Here is a 21,895-nt window from a genome sequence, read left to right as displayed (position 1 = left end):
CCAGGTGAAATTGTTTTGAAGCCCTTGGGAAATTCAGCAGGTTCAGCAGGCCACTTGTAACAGACTGTTCTGTGATATATTCATCCTCACAAAAATCTACTCTAAGTCTACCCCTGATCTGTGCATTTTAAAAAGACACAATTGTTATCTAAGAAAGAACAGTTTGCTGAATGGAAAGGCCTGGTTTTCATTCTAAATGTGTAACAAATTTAACTGTTGTATAAAGTTCAAGTCCTCATTTTAAACATTAACTTACTAGAATGCTGAATCTATTTCTTTAGGTCTTGGGGCAAAGGGAAGCAATTTCGTTAATGTCCAGTATGCTGCAGTTATCATTCGCTTTCCTACCTCAAAAAGGACAAATTCTTATATTCATTCTCTTCCCAAAAAAAAAAAAAAAAAAAAAAAAAAAAACTCAAGGAAATGTGAAGTAATATGTGAAATAATTTCCTTCTCATATTTATCAAGAAAATAAGATATGTCATATATTTAGTGATTATGACAATTATCAAAAACATTCTCCCATCATTATTTTCACTTCTAGATGTTAAACATTCACACACACACGGACACACACATGCACCAGTTCAAAGATAACTCATCGGGATGCTTCTCAATGAGTCATGCTACTGGAATTAGTAATGGAAGCTCCTTAATGATCTATATTACAAAGAAAAACAGTTTCTTAAGCAGCACGAAAGTAGCAATAATGTTACAGACTCAATAACCAAATACCCAAGGAAAGGCTTACGAACAGCACATTCTGGCTGAATTCTGGGCCCAAAACACAAGCCAAGACAAATGGCCTGCAGAACGAGAAGGCTGCCTGAAGCGCAACACAGCGGTAACTATGCATAATGATGTGGAGTGATTTTGTGACATGTCTCTTATGAATGTGAACAAGAATCATTTACTCAAATGCCTACAAACAGTGAAGAGGAGAATGATTTATATGGAGCTAATCAAGAAAGGGAAATAAAAGTTCACAATAAACTTGGCCAATTCTACAGTTTGCACAAATACCAGATCCATAAAGCATTGAAAACAAATAAACATTTATTTCAATAACTTATTATCCAAGTATGTGGGATTTTCAAAAGCTATATTGTTTCCATTAATTCAGAGAAAAAAATATTTTAATATCTGTATGAAATTCTATTTAATATTTTATATTAAGGCAGAAATGGGCAAGTTTATTTTTCAAATTAAAACAAGATTTCTATTAAGAAAAACAAAATAATCATTTAAATACCAACTTAATTTAGCATGGAGGACATAAGGTAAGAATAATACAAAAGTAATTAATTCTAAATCATATCGTCACATGAAAGGTAGGACATTCATATGACATCTCTATTTTTGCATTCATATTTTAATTAAATAAATTTAGGACATGTAAACATGAACAATTCCATAACCTAAAAGAAAAAGGTTGGTTGCTTCTGCCAACGTGCTTTACCTGCTTTACTGTTTAAGGTAAAATTTTGCTATTATTGAATATACAGGTCACAGGTCACGTAGTCACTCTGTGCTGGGCTTGCAGAGAAACACTTCACATGCCGTCTCACTGCGTTATCCACGTAAGGAAACGCAGAACATATAAGGGCACCAAGATTCTTCCACAACAACGACAAAAGGGTCACGTGGCTACTACAGGACGGAGCTTGACCTTGAAATTAGGTCTCTGACTTCGAAGCCCCACTCTCCCAAACCAGCTCGATGTACATCAGATCCAAGATACAGCATCCTTTTCCCCTCTGGTTTCGAATTCGTCTGATTTAATTTGGTATTGCTCAACAGCCTACTTCACAGTACCTGCCACTTCAGACAACATCAAGATAAGAGAAGTAAAATGCATCCAGAGATTCTTGTAACATTGAAATGTTATTTAGTTTCACTTGTTCAAACAGCATGTCTGGATTTTTGCACAGATACATTTCTAGATAATTATATTACAAAAATAAAACATCCATCATGGATACAATGTAGACTATATTATAATTACACAGTAATTAAAATATTTAATGGATGCCTACAATCCATTACCCTGCTATTAAATTTTTTTAAACAAGAAATTAGAGAAAACAAAAAATAAAAGACTATTCTATAAATAATTCTCCACTGCACATGTTTATTATTGAGATTGAGGGGAAAATTAAAAATTTTCATACTATGTTCTAGGATTCAAAATATAATGATGTCATTTCAATTATTTAAAGTAAAATTATGATTTTGAGGGACCATATTTATAATGAATTCAGAAAAACATATACATTATGAGTATGTGGCTTGCCAAAATTTTACTAAGTGAACAGACACATGTAATCAGCACCCAGATCTGAAGGCTGTCTTCACACCCTCCCCAAAGGTAACCGCTACTCATCACTATTAATTAGTTTACCATTTTTAATTTTGGAAATACATACCTTGTTGTCTTTTTTAATCTAGCTTCTTCAGCTGACATTACATTGGTAAGATATATTTCCAGATAATTATATCACAATAAAACATCATGAACATAATATTGATTATAATTATAATATATAAATTATAATATAATTATAATATTACATTTTGTCACATGTAGTAGTAATTAATTCATTTTGTCTGTTTATTCCATTGTATGAACATACAAAAATTCATTTATCCTTTTGAGTTGGACACTGGGTTGTTCTCTGTTTGGAGCTAAAACAAATAATTCTGTAGTGAACATTCTTGTACATATCTTTTGGAGAATACATGAATCTGTCTATTGGGTACAAACCAGGAGTGGAGTTACCTGGTCATGATTTAAAGTTTCTCAGCTCTAGGAGAGACCACCAAAGATGTTTGCAAAGAGATGCTGTGAACTTATACTTTCATCCGCAGTGTCTAAGATTCATGTGCTTCCCATCTTGCCAATACCTGGTATTATTGGTTGTTTTAATTTTAGTTCTTCCGGTGGGTTTGTAGTAGTACCTTATCATAGTTTTAATCTGCATTTCTCTGATGCCTACTGAAATAATCACCATTTCATATGCTTTTGGATATCTGAATATTCACTGTTGGGAAGTATTTTGTTCAATGTTGGGAAGTATTTTGTTCAAGCCTTTTACCCATTTTTTTTTCTGTTCGGTTGTCTAACATTTCTCTTGCTGATGTATCAGAATTGTTCATATTTTTCAAGAATTCTACTCCTAATCTGTGTCTTTTCAGTCCTTATTGGTCACTCTGATGGCAGACATTTATTTTTTAAGTATATTTTGTTTCTTAATTCAATTTTATATTAGTTTCAGGTGTCTAGCGCAATGGTTAGACATTTATATCATTCACAAAGTGATCCCCCAGATGAGTTCAGTACCCACCCGGCACCACACACAGTTATTTTGGTATCAGTGACTGCACTCGCTGTGCTGCCCTTCACGCCCCAGAGGCTGATTTCCAACGACCAGTTTGTACTTCACCCCTTCGCCATCTTCGCCCAGTTCCCCGGGCCCCTCCCCTCTGGCAACCACCAGCTTCCTCTCTGCATCCATGGCTCTGTTTTCATTTTGTTTGTTTGTTTCTTCGTTCCTTATGTTCTGCAGTAAGTGAAATCATATGGTATTTGTCTTTCTTTGATTTATTTTGCTTAGAATAATATCCGCTAGGTCCATCCATGTCACTGCAAATGGTATGGTTTCATTTTTTATGGCTAAGTAATATTCCATTGTATATATCTACCGCTTCTTTATCCAATTGTCTATTGATGGGCACTTAAGTTGCTTCCGCATTTTGGCTACCGTAAAGAGCACTACAGTGAACACAGGGGTTCACAAATATTTTCGAATCAATGTTTTGGTTTTCTCTGAATAAATACCCAGAAGTGCAATTACTGGGTCATAAGGTAGTTCTAGTTTTAATTTTCTGAGAAACCTCCAAACTGTTTTCCATAGTGGCTGCACCAATCTGCAATCCAACCAACGGGGCACACGGTTCCCTTGTCTCCGCATCCTCACCAGCTCTTGCTGTTTTTTGATTTACTGACGACAGCCATTCTGACAGGTGTGAGGTGATATCACATTGTGGTTTTAATTTGCTTTTCTCTGATGACTGGTGACCTTGCGCATCTTTTCACATGTCTGTTGGCCTCTGCATGTCCTCTTTGGAGAAATGCCTATACAGGTCCTTTGCCCATTTTTTAATGAGATTATTTGCTTTTTTGGTGTTGAGTGGTGTGTGCTCCTTATAAATTTTGGATATTAACCCTTATCATTGGCAAATATCTTCTTTCATTCAGTGGGCTGTCTTTACATTTTGTTGATGGTTTCCTTTGCTGTGCAAAAACTTTTTAGTTTGATGTAGTCCTATTTGCTTATTTTTTTCTTCTCTTGTTTCCCTTGTCTGAGGAGATTATAGCTAAGTGTGTATATATATATGTATATATGTGTATATATACATATATATACACACACACACACATACACACATATACATATATACACACACATATGTGTATATATGTATTATATACGTATATGTGTATATATATATTACTAAGAGCAATGTTTACTACCTATGTTTTATTCAAGAAGTTGTATGGTTTTGAGTCTTACATTTAAGTCTGTAATCCATTTTGAATTTATTCTTATATATGGTGTAAGAAGGTGGTCCAGTTTAGTTTAGTTTTTTTTTTTTTTTGAGTGTATCTGTACAGTTTACCCAACACCAATTATTGAAGAGATTGTCTGTACCTCACTGTACACTTTGGCTTCCTTTGGCATAAATGAACACAGTAAATGAACACAAAGGCATGGATTTGTTTCTGGGATCTCTATTCTGTTCCATTGGTCTATGTCTATCTTTTTACGCCAGTACCATCCTGTCTTGATTACTATAGCTTTGTAGAATGGTTTGATATCAGGTAGGGTGATACCTCCAACTTTTTTCTTCTTTCTGAAGATTGCTGTGGCTATTCGTGATCTTTCAATGGTTCCATATAAATTTTTGAATTATTTGTTCTAGTTTTCTGAAAAACACTATTGGCATTTTGATAGAGATTATATTAAATTTATAGATTGCTTTGAGTAATATGGACATTTTAACAATGTTCATTTTTCCTATCCATAAGCATAGTATATGTTTCCATTTACTTGTATTTCTTCAATTTCTTTTTTCAGTGACTTATGGTTTTTTCGAGTACAGGTCCTTGGTTAAGCTGATTCACAAAGGTCTACGACTAGAGACCTTTGTATTTACTTGTATTTCTTCAATTTCTTTGTTCAGTAACTTATGGTTTTCCGAGTACACATTCTTGGTTAAGCTGATTCACAAAGGTCTACGACTAGAGGTAGCCAGATAATTTCCCATCCAGACTGGGACACTGTGAAAAGCAAAACGAGAACTAACAGCAATTAAGCTGAGACTTCAGGTGTTAAAACTGTGCCAGGCGAACCAGCACGTATGGCGACCTAACTCCAAAGGGCATTTTCTTATTTTTCCTTCAAAAAATATTCCTTTTCTTCCATGATAAAGTGGCAAAGTGAAAAGGAGATATACACTTAACAGGCAAAAGTTCTACCTTATGTTCAAAACTATTACTACAGTAGCAGAAACAGAACTTTTAGAACTCTTCCGACCTTAATTTTTTCCATGTAAGACATCATTATTTATTTAGAGATCTGCATTAGGATATCCATCCACCTTCTTTGCCACAACAGGAATAAGTACAATGATTAAACCCTTCTTAGACATTCATCTTCTATAAATACAATGTTATATTAATTTCAGGTATACAGCACAGTGGCCAGACACTCATACAACTTATGAAGTGGTCATCCCGACAGATCTAGCACCCATCTGACGCTGTACGCAGTTATTACAATACTACTGACTACCTTCCCCATGGTATACTCTGTAGACCCATGACTATTTTGTAACTACCAATCTGTACCTCTTAATCTCCTCCCCACTTCACCCATCTCCTCATGCTCCAATCTGACAACCATCAAAATGCTCTCTCTGTGTCTATGAGCTTGCTTCTGTTGTTTGTTTGTTTTTCCTGTTCTCTAGATTCCACATATGACATTTGTCTTTCTCTGTCTGACTCACTCCACTCAGCACAATACCCTCTAGGTCCATTCATGTTGCAGATGGCAAGATTTCATTCTTTTTATGGGTAATATTCCATTGTGTACATGTACCAACACTCTCTTTATCCATTCATCCACTGATGGACACCCAGGTTGCAACCATATCTTGGCTATTGTAAATTATGCTGCAATGAACATATGAATTCACATGTCCCTTCAAAGTAGTGTTTAGGTTTCTTCAGATAATTATCCAGAAGTGGGATACTGGGTCCTACTCTGTTTCTTGTTATAGCCTTTATTTTAAAGTCATTTTGTTTGGTATAAGTGTTGCTGCTCCAACTTTTCTGTTTGCTTCCATTTTCATGAAAGACATTTTGCCATCTCTTTACTTTGTCTGCTTGTGTCTGTCAATACGAAGCAAGTCTCTTATAGGCAGTATATGTTAAGGGTCTTGTTTACTTATCCATTCAGCCACCTATCTTTTGACTGGAGCATTTAATCCATTTGCATTTAAAGTAATTGTTGATAGATATGTAGTTATTGCCATTTTGTTATTCATATTTTTTATATTTTTCCTTTTTCTCCTTCTTAAGTCCCTCTAACATTTACTGGCTTGGTGTTGATGAACTCCTTTAGTTTTTTCTTGTATGGGAAGCTCTTCATCTGTCTTTTGATTCTAAATGATAGCTGTGCTGGGTACATTAATCTTGGTCGTAGATCCTTGCTTTTCATCACTGAATATTTCATGCCAATCCCCTCTGGCCTGCAAAGTCTGTTATGAAATTGGCTGACAGTCTTATGAGAGTTCCCTTGTAGGTAACTAACTGCTTTTCTTTTGCTGCTTTTAACATTCTCTCTTTGTCTTTAACCTTTGGTATTTTAATTATGCTGTGTCTCGGTATGGGCCTCCTTGGGTTCGCCTTGTTTGCGACTCTCTGAGCTTCCTGGGCTTATATGCCTACTTCCTTCGCCAGGTGAGGGAAGTTTTCAGTCATTTCTTCAAATAGGTTTTCAATTCCTTGCTTTCTCTCTTCTCCTTCTGGTACCATTATGATGTGAATACTGTTATGCTTGATGTTGTCCCAGAGACCTCTTAAAGTATCCTCATTTTTTTTTTTTTGGATTCTTGTTGCTGTTCTAATTGGGTGTTTTTCTGCTACCTTATTTTTAAAATTGCTGATTCGATCCTCTGCTTTATCTAATCTACTGTTGATTCCCTCTAATGTTTTCTTCAACTACTGCATTCTTCATTTCTATTTTTTTTAATGTTTTCTATCTCCACTTTTATGTTTTATACCTCTTTGTTAAAGTTCTCACTGTGTTCATTTATTCTTTCCCTAAGTCCATTGATCATCCTTATGATAAGTGTTTTGAACTCTGCATCTGGTAGATTGCTGGTCTCCATTTTGTTTAGTTCTCTTTCTAGAGCTTTCTTCTGTTCTTTCATTTGGTACATGTTTCTTTGTCTTCTCATTTTGGCTGCCTACTTGTGTTTGTTTCTATGTATTAGGTAGGGCTCCAAAAATCTCCAGGTCTTAGTAGAGTGTGTCATTCTCAGATGTAACCCCAGGTAGTGGCTCTGGCTCAGACCAAAGCCGGCCACCAAGCATGCAGGCTACAGCCTCATAGGAGGGGCCAAGCCACAGGTCAAGTTTAGCTGTAGCCTGTGACCTGCCTGGAGTCAACTGGCATGAACAACAAAGCAATCTGAAGATGTCTGCCACCCGCGCTGGGCCTGGAAGTGCCTCGAGAAGCCAAGCTGCAAACTGAGGCTGGCTGCTGCCAGTGCCAAGCTTACGGCTGCTCGGCAACAGCTACGGGGTGTGCTGAGGCCAGACGCTGCTTCTTTGGGTTCTGTGAGCCTTTGATAACTCCTGGGAAAATCCACAGCATGAGCCAAGATAGGCTGTTTGTATGGAAAAGCCACTAGAAGTGACTTCAGTGGGCCCACGAGTTGAGCCGGACTGGGTCTCAGGGAATCACCAGGGTGGGGCGACTAGTGTCAGCCTGGTGATGGAGACACAGAGATGGTGGCCACATGGGTCTATACTCCAGAAAGGAGGGGTGGGGACAAAGGAACAATACATCTTCCAGAACTTCTGCCTGGGAGGAAGCTGCCCCTCCAGCCCTCGCCCTGAAGCCAGACAACTCGGTTCCTCCCCGTGTGTCCCTAGCGCCCTTTGAGCTGTGGCCCCAGAACTGGAGCTCAGAGCAAGTGAGTCCATCACTGGTAAATCATGCATGGGACTTTTAAGAGGACTGCCTGGGTCTCCAGCTGCCTTCCTTCTCATTCAGGCACAATCTCCACTGATTTTTACAGCGAGATTGTGGGGACTTCTCTTCCCAGCACTGGAACCCTGAGCTGGGGAGATGGTGTGGAGCTGGGACCTCTCGCTTTTTCAGGGGAGTCCTCAACACCTGAAATATTTCTCTAAATTCTCAACCACTACACACAGGTGTGAGACCAGCCCACTCCACGTCCCTGCCCTCCTACCAGTCTCGAGGTGGCCTCTTTTGTGTGTCCCTAGTTGTATGACTTCTGTTCCACTAGACTTCAGGTGACTCCCAATGATGGCTATTCTGAAATTTAGTTGTAATTTTAATGTGGTTGTGAGAGGAGGCCAGCACAGCATTTACCTACTCCGCCACCTTGACTGGAACCCCAGATCCTTAATTTTTGGCTTATAAATTCTATCCTGTAATCCCTCAAGAGAGTAAATATTTTCTGTATGTCTGGTTCATGACATGCATTGTCTTAGGTGTTGGTGTCACAGCTCGTGAGCACACAGACTCAAAGCCCTGCCGCCATGGGGCTTACACTCTAAAGGGGACAGGTGGTATGTTGAAAACATGAAAATAAAAACAGAAACATAAAGTATGTCAGACGGTAATGACTGCTTTGGAGGAAAGTCAAGCGAGATGAAGACAGAGTGGCAGTTAGGAGGTGAGGGAGTGATGGGTGACGCCATGCAGTGAAGATCGGTGAAAGGAGGAGGCAGACTGTCAAATTAGACTAGAATTTTTATCAAAATGAGGGAAGTAAAATTAGAGGATGGTTATCTCAAAAATGTTATAAATATCTTTAAAATACTGGTACATTTAGAAACAGTTTATTACAAAAATTTACCATCTGATTCATTTGCTATCAAATGTTTACTCTTAAAAATATATTTTTTTTTCATTTTAAACAAAAAAAAATTTGAGGGAGATGTCCAAATTGAATGACACTAATCAAATAAAATAATCTATAGATTCAAGGTTTGTAATCAAAAACAGGCGTCATAACAGCATCATGGTTATTGAATTACACGATGATTAAATTGGCCTCTTTATTGAGTTTGTGGCTGGATTCTCTGTAAAACATAGCATTCAAATACATAGTAACATGTTGCATCCTTAGCTTCAGAGTAGAAAGTATTCTTTCTAGAAACAGACAGTACCATAGAAGATGCACATATCAACCCTAGACAAATGCCCACATTTGCATAAGTGGCAGATAAATAGTGTTAGTGAATATTTTTAGCTCCAAGCCCTTTAGGAGAAATAATCACATTCAGCTTTTAAATCACTACTGCGATTTCACAGATGCAGGACAGGTTATGTACAGAGGCTTTGGATAAGATACTAACGACCATGTCAAGTTAGTAAATGTATTGATTTATTAGCATTATAGCTCCATTCCCAAAGCAATAAAATTTTAAGGTATAGTAGATATTTGAGAATTGTGGTTTCAATATAAATAGTCACATTATACTGTCCACAATATAAACAGACAAATCCATTAAGCCTTTTACAGTTTCTACCTGTTGAGGACATCAGCCACTTATGATGGGATGTATGAATTTAATAGGGGGAATAGGTAATTAGGAATTGGATGAGTAATTAGAGCTCTGTTCTCTGTACTCTCATTGAACTATTAACTATCAAAGCATGTTTCACCCACGTTACGATGATTTATATACCTTTTCTGGTCACTACTAAGTTCCTCGAGAGCAAGGATGCATTTTTATTTATCTCTGTCTTCAGCTCAGAATTCACTCAACACATTTTTATGGAATGAATGCTGCATGAATCCGCTGAGTGGAAAAGAGACACGGGTTTTCCATTTCCCAGCTGTGGAGATGACTGAGCATAGCCTCTGATGGCTTGTCCTAGATGAGGATTTAACTGGGTAGACCTAATTTAGATCAAGAACCTGGAGGATCTTAAATTCAAATAAGTATTTCCATTAAGGCATAAGGATGCTCACTCCATGTCTGCTATACATTGCAGCAAATGACACTAGAAATTATCCAACCTCCATTTACACATATAAGCATCTTCCTTTTTCCAAGAAGAGAACCTGATTTTGTGCAGGCGCCCTTTCCTCATCTCGCCCCAAGCTATAAGGCGGTGGTGATGCCCCATGTTCCCTTGCCAATAATAATTCAGGCATAGGTATGTGACACTTGGAGGAAGGGGAAGTCTACCAGGGAAATTCTGGGAAAAACTCTTTATTCCCAAAAGCAAAAATAAGGAAAGTCATCTCCTTTGGTGCCTATAGATGATTTTGAATTTGGATGTCATCCCTGAAATTGTAGCTGCCATGTTGCAATTATGAGGGAAACAAGACTAAGAACCAAGGCAACAGCGAGGAGAACAGAGTAGAGAGAAGTAAAGAACCCGGGCCCAAGCCTGGCCGATTACACCTGCGTTCTCTTCCTTGGACTTTCTGTGCGCTTATTTTTTTTAAACCACATATCATTAAGTTGTGAACAACGACACATCGGTCTATAATATGATGCTGTTTGTGTAAAAATATTTTTATGTATTATGTTCTAGATGGATGCAGACCAGTCCTTTAGCTGTGGCTATCGTCAGGGAAAAGGAAGATTATGAAGAAGGTATTTTCATTTTATACTCTTCTATGTTATTGCTATGAGAACAAAAGAGTGAAATGGTTCTGGAATTTGTACTAAAATTTAAATACGTTTTTATATTGCACGCATGGTAGGTACTAATTACTTTTAACAATACCAGAAATCAAACAGCAAACGCGCGAATGTGTGTTCGTATCGTGTGTGTGTCCATTCCTGGCACGTTCCAGGCGAGCACCCTGCTGACGCACAAGCAGAAATCGGGAGCGCGGCACCGCCCTACGCGACAGCGGCCCCTTCAGTCTGCGGCGCCCGCCTCTCCAGAGGTGGACAGCTGCTGTCCTGACAGAATTTAAAGCTGTAATCACAGTTTCACATTCCAATTGTTCAGTTCAGTATTTTAATGGTGAGTTAGGATGTGCAGAGTGGCACAATATTTGAAAATCGTGGAATAGCGTCAAGTGTTTAAGTAAACTTCCCTGTCCTCCAGTGAGTCGTTAACCCGGCCAACTGAGAAACTCACTTAAAATAATGTGCGGAACACAATCAATTTATGTAAACCCCACGCAAGGTTTGTCAAGCTTCCTTTTTCTTCCACACGACCCCAATTCACTTTAATGAAGAGAGAGTAAATGGAAAAAAATCAATATAAACTCAACCCAGTGGACACAAAATTAATTCTTTTAATTTTGGATCCTTGGCCGTGTCTACCCAAAATTTTGAACAAATTAGTCTTTTAAATGCAGTGCCACGAAACACACACCAAAATATCAGAAGAATAAGGACATGGGAGAAATAATAAGATCCACATTTGGAAATACCAGTAAATGCTGAACACTTAGAAAACTTTTCAGGGAATAAAGTCTTTTCAATATAAAATGTGTGTGAATCTATGAATTGGTAGGTACGCATAAGTTAGAAATTAATACTGACTGGTTTGCAGGAAAACTAGGCTCCTATCAAACCAAAGTACACTTTTCTGGCCTTACTCAACTAGATTTCTCTGATTTTCATCCAATTAATGGCACCCCAAAGATGCCCACGTGCAATCCCCAGAACCTGTGAGTATGTCACATGATCCCATATGGTCCAAGGCGGAGGACGGACCATGAGCCGAGAACATAGAGCAGAAAAGGCCAGAAAGCCGAGTGTTCCCCGGACCCTCAACAAAGAACGCAGCGCTGCCCACTCCTCGATTCCAGCCCGCTGAGCCCGATTTGAGACTTCTGCCCTCAGACATTTCAAGTCACCAAGTTTGCGGTCATTTGTGACGGCAGCCGTAGAAACTTGCACATGCGCTTCTCGGACCAGCCGCTAATTCCCATGGGACGCTCCTCCTCTTCCTCCCGCCGCTTGGGCGGGGACACCCCCGGGGTTCGTCCGAGGCGCTTCTTCACCCCACAGACTCTGACAATAAAGGGCTGAAAGCATAGGCGTTAGTGCCCAGTTCTACCACGTGTCAGTTACGTGATCTTTTCAGATCCAGAAATTCCATTTCATGTCTTTAAATAATTTTTCTGTGCTGAGTGTTTGAATCCTTTTGTTCACTGTAAGCACATTTTCCTTAATTTTGCTGAACAGTTAAAGCCGCTTTAAATCCCTGACTGGCAGGTCATCTCAGGCTTGTTCCTGGCTGTCTTTTCCCTCTCTCTAGATTTTTCTCTTTGCAGGATTCCTCCTTGACTTTCCAGAGACCTGGAATTCTATCTTCAGACAATGCATGTTCTTTTGGATTTCAGCTACCATAGATCACTGACTTCAGTCCACCTTCAAGCTGAAACCTTAAAAAAGGGGAAACACATTCACGCCAATCCCATTTTCCAAGTCTGAACTATTTCCAGAATCTGCCAGGTTTTGCTCTACTCACTTGGGGGTTTGTTGTAGTTTCTTTGTTTTGTTTTGAATTTACTATTTGGTCCAAAAGTCTCTAGCTGTTTTCTCCAGAAAGGGCAGGTCCGGTAGGGGTTGCTCAGGTAAACCCGCAGCAAAAAAAAAAAAAATCATAGTAATAATGAAAATAGCACAGCTGCAGCGCCTCCTTGTGTGTCCGACTGGCCCACACGCTTTAGATGTGTTAACTTATTAAATCCTCACCATGAAACTCTGAGGGAGAAGCCAGCACGTCCCCCACTTTCTAAGTGAGAAAATGAAGGCACAGAAAGGTCGCGGAGCTTGCGGCACACCCCAGGCAGGAGCGGGCGGAGGCGTTCGCCCCAGAACCCGCACTTTGCCACGGCGAAACGCAGCGCAGACTCTCCCACTGCGTCTCTCGCACCTGTGTTAATACTAAATTCCCTTCGACGCAGCTGCTTGCCTGAAATCGGTGCTTCGGTGTTTGAGAAATGTAAAAAACTCACTTACGGTGCTTCGAAGTTAAAAAAATGTTTTTTCAAAACTCCTTCACCAGTAAATTTAGCTAGTTGCTGCTTATGCACTTTGAATACTCCTATAACACAGGTTTTCTAGGAGGGCAGCACAACTGTATTAATATTCCACATTCTACCACCTTATTTTTCATAAAAACTGAACATATCTGTGTCTGACGTGTATCTCTATTAATAACTAAGTCCCTGCACTATTTTCTACATTTAATTACAAGACACATATAATTTAGAAATGTGAAGCATCTTAGGAGTTCATACAGAATAATAAACCTTTTTATTAAATGGAAAAATGAAACTTGTTTCATCATCTCCTGGCAAGTGCCATTTTCTATTAGAATTCTAAAATACAGCCTAATGAGGTCAAAGTTTTCCTCGAAGAAAAATTTTTAATTATTTTTATATTAATAGTTTAAATAATCAAAGAAAATTGAAAGGAGTAACAAATTCCACATACCCGAATCCTTTGTCATGCTCACACCGTAATTACATGCACTTCTATGACAACGGACGTGAAGTTGTACTATAATTTTTTTCTTTACTTGCCTCAGACTGTGAACTCATTAATTGCAAAAGTCACTTATTCACTTTCTCTACACAGAGCCTTTAAAGCATATCTTATAAATGCTCAAAAAGTTTCCATTAACTAAATAAATGATTATAACTACATAGTTTTATTTATAAGTAACACATTATATTCTGAATTTTATAGATTTTAAAGTACCATTCATAATTTAAATTATAATAAACTACCAATTACCTATGAGGAAAATACATGACATAAATTGAATTAATAACATCAATCTCAATCACCTAAACTATAAATTTCAACCTACTTCCCCACCAAGGAACAGGATATAAAGGCAAATATTGTGGGGTTTTCCCCCCTTGGTTCAAGTCACAATATTCCAATGAGGGACCAATATCAAGTGGCCAGAAGCCAAAGTCAAAAGGGGCAGCATGATCCTATAATTCGCTCAGAAACAACTAAACCAGAGACAAAAAGGACAATCAATGTTATAATTTTAAAATATACTCTCCTAAATAGAATACACAAGTAAGCCGCTCGATGTATTCATGGCATTAAACAAAAACGATGCCTTTTCGAAAAATAACAATTATTAAAAGTATTATTTGAAAAAGTAAAAATTTTCAATAAATTTTATGGACCCCAAAATCAAAGCCTTTCCCACTATACTATGTGGTCTCACTTCATATCTGTGCTCCTGTGAAATGGAATCCTTAAAGTAAACTAGATGTTAAAAAAAATAAAATTGTATGGAGAAAGTGCCTATCAAAAATGTCTGAATTGAATAAGATATAATAAAATAAATCGCCAGAGAATAAGTTCACCTAAATTATTAAACTTTATTTACTAGAACTAATTGTAAATCGGTATCTACAAAGATAAGTGAAATGACAATACACGCTTTCCTAGACGCTCTTGCAAAAGAAAACTAATTTTTCTTTGTAAAGATGGATTTGAATTTCAAAGTTGATGTGTGCCAGTGATGTTTAAAAATCAGGAGAGGTTATCCCAGGTAGAAACAAAATTAACTGAATTGAGAAATATTTTACTCCTCTTTAACTTAAGCCTATGCAAAAGCTTTGCATTAAAGAATAGAAAAAAAAATGTTTAACTTTATATGGTTTCATACAGTAATTCCAAACTTTGATGTAACCAAAAACAAACTTGGAAAATTAAAATACACATAACACATTTGGATCTTTTGTAAAGTAAGCTTTTAGTCTAATATCAAATAAAAATCATTAAAGTTTCTCTTCCATACTTAATAATATACTATTAAAATTTTAATTTAGAGTTAATGTACAAACAATTAAAGTCCTAATCTATGCTACACTAAAATTTAAAAAACAACCAGGCCAGTAAAAATGCTCACATCATAACCGACCACTCATTCTCTGTTGCATGGCGTGTCATCATTTTTTTAGTCTCGACACTTATCCAAACCCGAGCAGTGATTAACCATAGCAGTGACTCATAGATCAGTAATGGCAAAAGAAAATTTTCAGTTTCATTCCTAGAAATAGCATAGTTTATTAAACCTTATGCTGAAGTCATTATAGCACACATAAAAGAAAGCAAAAGTTGACCATTCATCCTTCTGTTTAATCCTAAAATTTTAAGAATTGACTGAGAATGGTGGTAATTCAAAAATCAGTCATAGCAAGTCATAGCATGGAAAATAATTTAAATTACTAAATAAATTTTCAAAGAACAATGTCAGCATTGGGAGACAAAATAAGAATTTCCATTTTCAGAAGAAAATGATTAGCTTTTTTCAAAATTATAATCTACTAAAACTGTATCACCATAATTTCATTAGTTAAAATATGAGTGCCATGAAATTTTAGTTGCCATGAATTAGCTTAGAATGTATCACGTGGTTAGAGGCTTTTGAAAATGAAATAAAGATTAATGACAAATAGCATATATAAAGCAATTAAAATAGTAACAATAACAACTGAAGATTTAAAAAAATACACAAAGAAATGCTCAAAGAAAGTAACTGTTTTAAACCAACAACATAGCATGAGGTTCAATGACACAGATTATCCTGAGGTTGGATTTTTTTTAAAGTTCTTTAAGACCTCACCAGTCTACTGGATAAAGCACCAAGTCAATCTTAAGGAAACCACAGGTAAAAGGCTTATCGTAGCGAAAAGAAAAGCCCCAATACCTGTGAAAGAAATCATTCCTACCGTAGCTAAGATTAATAAAATAGCACATAAATAAGTACATAAATTAAGTACTCGCCCCTTCTGACTTCTCCATCGTGTTTGCCAGCATCTCTTGCAGGGCCCGGACGGAGAGAGACTGTTCCAGCACAAAGGTGCAGATGGAGAGGTCTGGGGGTACATTCTGTGCAGAGAGAGAGAAAGCAGCCATGATCATCATCACCGTCATCATCATCACCATCACCACCACCATCATCATCATCATCACCATCACCACCATCACCATCATCATAACCATAATCAGCATCATCAAGCAACCAGACCCAATTTACCTTATTATACTTCAGTTTCTTTCACGGAAAAATAATACTTATCAATTCTCTAATATGAGTTCCCAAGTCACTGAAATACATTATCTATACTGCTCACACTTAATCTATTTTTAAATTTATGAATAACAATAGTTACCATTTATTGCATACTACTGTGATAGGAATTGCACTCAGAGACTTATCAATACCTCCTGCGGTCATCTACAGTAAGGATGATCATCGTCATTGTGCAGATAAGAAAACAGAAGTTAGATTACTTTTTCTAAAGTCACAGTTACTGAATTTTTAAGCCAGGATTAAACGCCAGCTTTCTCTGACTCTCATGCATTCATTTCTACCCTACCGAGCAGTCTGCTGATAAAAAGAACAGGAAAATACTGGCCTCAAACTAATATTGAGGTTAAGCAAATATGAAATTGAATTGGTATAACACACTCAATGCACAGGCTTCTCCTTACACAGGAAGACAACTGTGCTTACTCAGGCTGGATGTGTTTGCCCTCTGACTTCTGTTCTGCTGCGCGCATTGATTTTTTCATTCATCCTTTTCCCCTTCTTTTTCCGTCCCTTAAATCTCCACTCCAGTCAATAACCCCGTAATTCTGAAAATCCCAGAAGATTAACTACCAAGAGCTGACTGGCAAGTTAGACAGAACTACCCCCGCGATACATCACCGCTTATGTCTGCTTTGGCTTTGGATAAGTAGGGTCCAGCAGGCAACCAGCTGGGTATGGAAGATGCTCAAAGGAGGATTTTCATAATAGAAGAGCGTTATAAATATGTTAAACACAACATATAAGCAAGAGTGTGTCTTTATAAAAAGAATACTAGGTGAATAAAGTTGATAACCTGACGCAATGCTGCAAAATGACAATTTAAAATGTTTAAGTATTTAGTAAATTGAAACACTACCATTAGAACGATTCTCATTAGAACAGCATGGTGCTTCAGAGTTCCGAGGAAAGACTAAGCACCGGGGTTCCAGGATTAAAGTTAAAAAGTTTACGGATGAAAGAAGCGGATGACCAGGCCGCCCAGCTGACTCCGCCCCGCACGCCTTATGGCACCTGTGCTCCGTTTTGTCTCGTTTTTACTGAACCGTCCTTCTCCGGATGCCTCCGCCCAGTCCCCGTGCCCAGTCCCCGCGGGCTTCTGCGCTCACAGCCTTTCCACTCCGCCAGGACGCAAGGGAGCCACTCAAGTCGGGGCGCAGCCAGTGCGCGCGCACCCCGCGCCCCACAGCCAGCGACCGGGTGTCCTCGCATGAAGGCGCGAGCTGGGAAAGGGGCGCGAGCTGGGAAAGGGGCGCTCTCCCGCCGTGACGCTGAGGAATAAACGCTCTCAAATTTGATCTGCTCAGTTCCAACTTTCTCAGACCAAGACAAATACTACTAGAAAAAACAAACTGCTAATGGGAGTGTTTATTTCATTCATAACCCTTTAAATGCTGAGGGTTTGGAAGACACACTCTGACAAATAGTGCTGCAGAGGGCTACCTTACTAACCGGTGTTCTAGTGAACCAATTCTCAAAAAAAATGAAAAAGAAAAAAAAAAGCTCCGATTTGTAGAATTTACCCATTTCTAGGGTGTAAATACTCCAATGATTGCTAATTACAGTGTCAGAGCTTACAAATGGGCTCGCAAAATTCCTTAAGGTCTCCCAGGTGGCTCCCGGGAGTCACTGAGAGCCACTGAGAGCCGAGTCACTCACACACTCACTTACACACACACCCACCACCACCACCACCACCACCACCACCCCTCCCCCAGTCCCCCAACCAATTTCAGGCTCATGAATTCCCTGAGAATCAGTACATCACAGCAGTGAAGAGCGTGGGTTCCACAAGCAAGTTTCCTGGCCTGCCACTCACTAGCTGTTAATGCTTCTAATTTTTTATTTCTTTCCCCAAAAAATGGGCTAATAATTATACCATCCTTATAAGGTTGTTATGAAGATAAAGGAGGTAATATAGAAGCTTATCACAGTGTCCAGAACACAAGAACTCAACATCAATGAGCCATGGTCATTAATCAGTTTTGCATCTTGTCACTTGCCTCCATTTTGTGGTACTTGTGAAGCACTAATTCCTCAAAATTGATTCTTAAGTGGATTCTGTTTTGGAGAAATAGTGTTTGAAAACATAAATCAATAATTATGTACCTGTTCATAAGATCCAAAATCTGGTATTTTCAAAAAAAAAAAGGCACTTTCTAGATATATTTAGAAGTTAATATACTAGGAGTATTTATATTATTTCATACTTCACTTTGGTCAAAATATAAAGTATGGATCTCTGTAATATCTTACAATTATATTAAAGATCCTTGAAAATCACATGGATTTGAGATGAATAAATCCTGCCAAGAATATTCCATTTTGCCACAGAGCGACATGCCTGTTACAGGTATTTTTCCAGGTAGTGGGAATTAGCAGGAATAAAACGATCTGAAAAGGCAATTCTGTCTTAACAAACATTTTCAATGCATTTCTTCTGACCCATCTTTATCCCTCTCTCTCTTTGCACCCCATCCCCTCAAAACACACATAAATGTAAGAGAAAAGCTGAAGCAGTCAGAAAACGTTGTTTACCCCTTTCAGGAAAACTTGAAACAATACAAATCAGAGCATCATAGTATTACTTGTTTGTTTTGTTCTAAAGAAAAATGGTCTGGTTATTTTAGACAACAGACTCATGAACATAACTTGTTACCTTTTAAAGTAAACTACTAGAAGTATTCCTTCACTTAGATGTATAATTTTTCAAGTAGCCTTGACATTTTTATAGCTGTAAAACATCATCGCATTTATTCCCACCTTTCCAAAACGAAATTGAGTCAGTGGGAAATAGTCTCATTCATTAATCAAAGACCAACTAAATGGCCCCAAAATGAAAACCAAAATGAGCCTTAACAGCAAACACATCAGATAAAGTACAACATTCTATAAACTTCTGTTATGCGAGCTTTGATCTGAAAATATTTGCAAGTTATCATCTTTTCCTTAGCTTTACTTTTTTTTTTTTTAACTCAAGTCTCATTACTGAGAAGCTTAATCCCTAGCACTTCATTTGAAATAACTGCCCACCCTTGCAGCGAGTGTCCTCCCAGATCACAAGGGAAGCCCTTCCGCGGTGCGCTCTCCGCAACACGTGCTTCAAAGCAGACACACCGGAGCAGAAAACCGAGGGCCACAGCCCAGCGTGCGTACGTGTGCACCTGCCTCTTACGCGTTACACACAGTATTTGTTTTTCACACAGAGTTAAATCAGAGAAAACACTTCAGTGTGTCTAAATGCCTACCTAGGCTTCCCAGAACGAGACATAAAGCAGGCAGGTAGGGGGTTAATACTGCTTTTTACATGGCGACAATACCGATTTTATTAGGACATGTGTCCTTTGGCAAAGGTGACAAACTTTAAGCTGTGTGGCTTTTCTTTGTTTAAAAATACAGGCCGGTCACCATTCTCCTTTGCCTGACAAGTGTGAACTAATATGTGGGGGCCGGGGAGGGGGGTAGGAATTCTCAAGGAAAACCACAGCGGGCACCTGGCTTTGTTGGCGCTGACAGTCTCACGTGAAACCAGTTAGATTTCCAACTGCGAGGTCCACCCAGCCACTTGGCCTCACAGATGTGCCTCCCAAGTCACTTAAACCCTCCTGAAACATGTCATCACAGTGACTGACCTGCACCCATAACTTGGGGCAATGTAGGCGACAGACCACCCACCCTCTGTGGTCGCTGCATGAAACTGCACCCTAGCGAACTCCGCGGACGTCCTGATGCCTTTGTTCGCAGTTTTTCTTTCTCCGCCTGACATAACCGCCTGCAGGTCTCCACCTGTGCAAAACTACTTCGCATTTTTAAGTTACACATAAATAAAATCACATATAAAAATATTTTCCTTGTTGAAAATTCAAACGATACTGAAATGCCGAAAAGTCTCTCTCCAGATTTAATCACAGTTGACCCCTAATAGCACAGGCAGGGGGGTTCAAAAATCTGTGTATAACATCTGACTCCCCGAAACTTAACTAATAGCTTCCTGTTGACCAGAAGACGTACAATAATATACAGTCAATTAACACATATTTTGTATGTTATATGTATTATATACAGCATTCTCACAATAAAGTAAGCTAGAGAAAATGTTATTTAAAAATTATAAGAGGTAATACATTTACAGCACTAGACTGTATTTACTGATACTGCAAGCTTACGTTGTTTGTTTAGGAGATTAAAAAACACCGTGTGAAGTGGACCCGTGTCGTTCAAGGGTCAGGTGCATGCTTGCTGTCCCTCCTGCTCCCTCTCAGGTGCGACTACGTGGGACTTTGCCAAGCTTCTGGCTCGCCTCTTTCCAGGCCTTTTTCCATGCATTTACACACATATGCACACTCATACGGAAGTATACAGATTGGCTTTTTCCATTCATGGGCTCGCTTTATACAAACTACATTTTTAATTTACTAATATATATTGGAGGTATTGTTGATAGATATGTATCTTTCTCATTCTCCAGGACTGCCAGAGAATCTCGATATACCACATTCCTCCTGAAAAGTGGCCCCAGTTTCCTGCCATGAGACACCATTATTCAGCTTGGACCCTCCCCTCCCACATTACCGCCACTAGCCTAACGTGGCGACTTACAAAAGCAAGTGCTCAAAGCTTGATGAGTTGACCTCAGACTATGATTTAATCTATTTCTGGAAAATGAAGCAAATGTGCTTCACAAGTAGTTAGAGCACTAATGACATTTCTTTGTTTTGGTTTTGGTTTTAGTAATCCTGGGTTTTTAATAGAAAGAAAAACTAATTTCCCTTTTTATGTTCCCTTTTTTTTCAATCACCATTGACATACGATATTATGTTAGTTTCAGGTGTATAACATAGTGATCAGACCTTTATATACCTTATGCAGTGATCACCCTGGTAAGTCCAGTACCCATGCGACACCATATATAGTCGTGACAATGTTATTGGCTATATTCCCTGTGTCATATGTTACCTCCCTGTGACTCTTATAACTGGTAATTTATGCTTCTTAATCTTTTCATCTTTTTTTCCCAACCTCCCCCCATCAGTTTATTCTCTGTATCTATGAGGTTTTTGTTTTGTTGCAATTTTTATTAAATTTATGGCATTGACATTGGTTAATAAAATTATGTTTCAAGTGTACAATTCAATAATGCATCATCTGTATATTGCATTGTGTGCTCACCACCCAAAGTCACATCTCCTTCCGTCACCATATATTTGACCCCTTAACCCTTACCAACCTCCACCTCCTCCCCACTCTGGGGACCACTAAACTGTCGTCTGTGTGAGTTTTATTTGTTTGTCTTGTTCATTTGTTGCTTTTAGCTTTAGATCCCACATGAGTGAAATTATATGGTTTTCAACTTTTTCTCTTATTTTGCTTAGCATGATAATTTCAAAATCCATCCCTATTGTCGTAAATGACAGTCTTTTGGCTGAGTGATGTTTCATTGTGTATGTGTTTGTTCATTTATTTTTTATAGATTCCACAAGTGAAGTCACATTGTATTTGTCTTTCTCAGTTCCACTCCTAGG

The 21,895-nt window shown here is 38.3% G+C and overlaps 1 protein-coding gene across 7 annotated transcripts in view; it reads right to left on the bottom strand.

The window, feature by feature from the left end:
* The window catches only part of RYR2 (ryanodine receptor 2), a 525,506-nt gene that overhangs the window by 294,311 nt on the left and 209,300 nt on the right, over positions 1-21,895 (bottom strand). For all 7 annotated transcript variants that reach the window (XM_036235620.1, XM_036235621.1, XM_036235624.1 and 4 more), the window contains exon 3: positions 16,067-16,171. In XM_036235620.1, the coding sequence (XP_036091513.1) occupies positions 16,067-16,171 (105 nt within the window). The remainder of the gene's footprint in view (positions 1-16,066; positions 16,172-21,895) is intronic.

The sequence above is a fragment of the Rousettus aegyptiacus genome, unplaced genomic scaffold (assembly GCF_014176215.1).
Source record: "Rousettus aegyptiacus isolate mRouAeg1 unplaced genomic scaffold, mRouAeg1.p scaffold_m13_p_18, whole genome shotgun sequence".
Classification (NCBI taxonomy): Eukaryota; Metazoa; Chordata; class Mammalia; order Chiroptera; family Pteropodidae; genus Rousettus; species Rousettus aegyptiacus.
The sequence above is the reverse complement of the archived record's forward strand: the minus strand, read 5'-3'. Positions and strand labels throughout refer to the sequence as shown.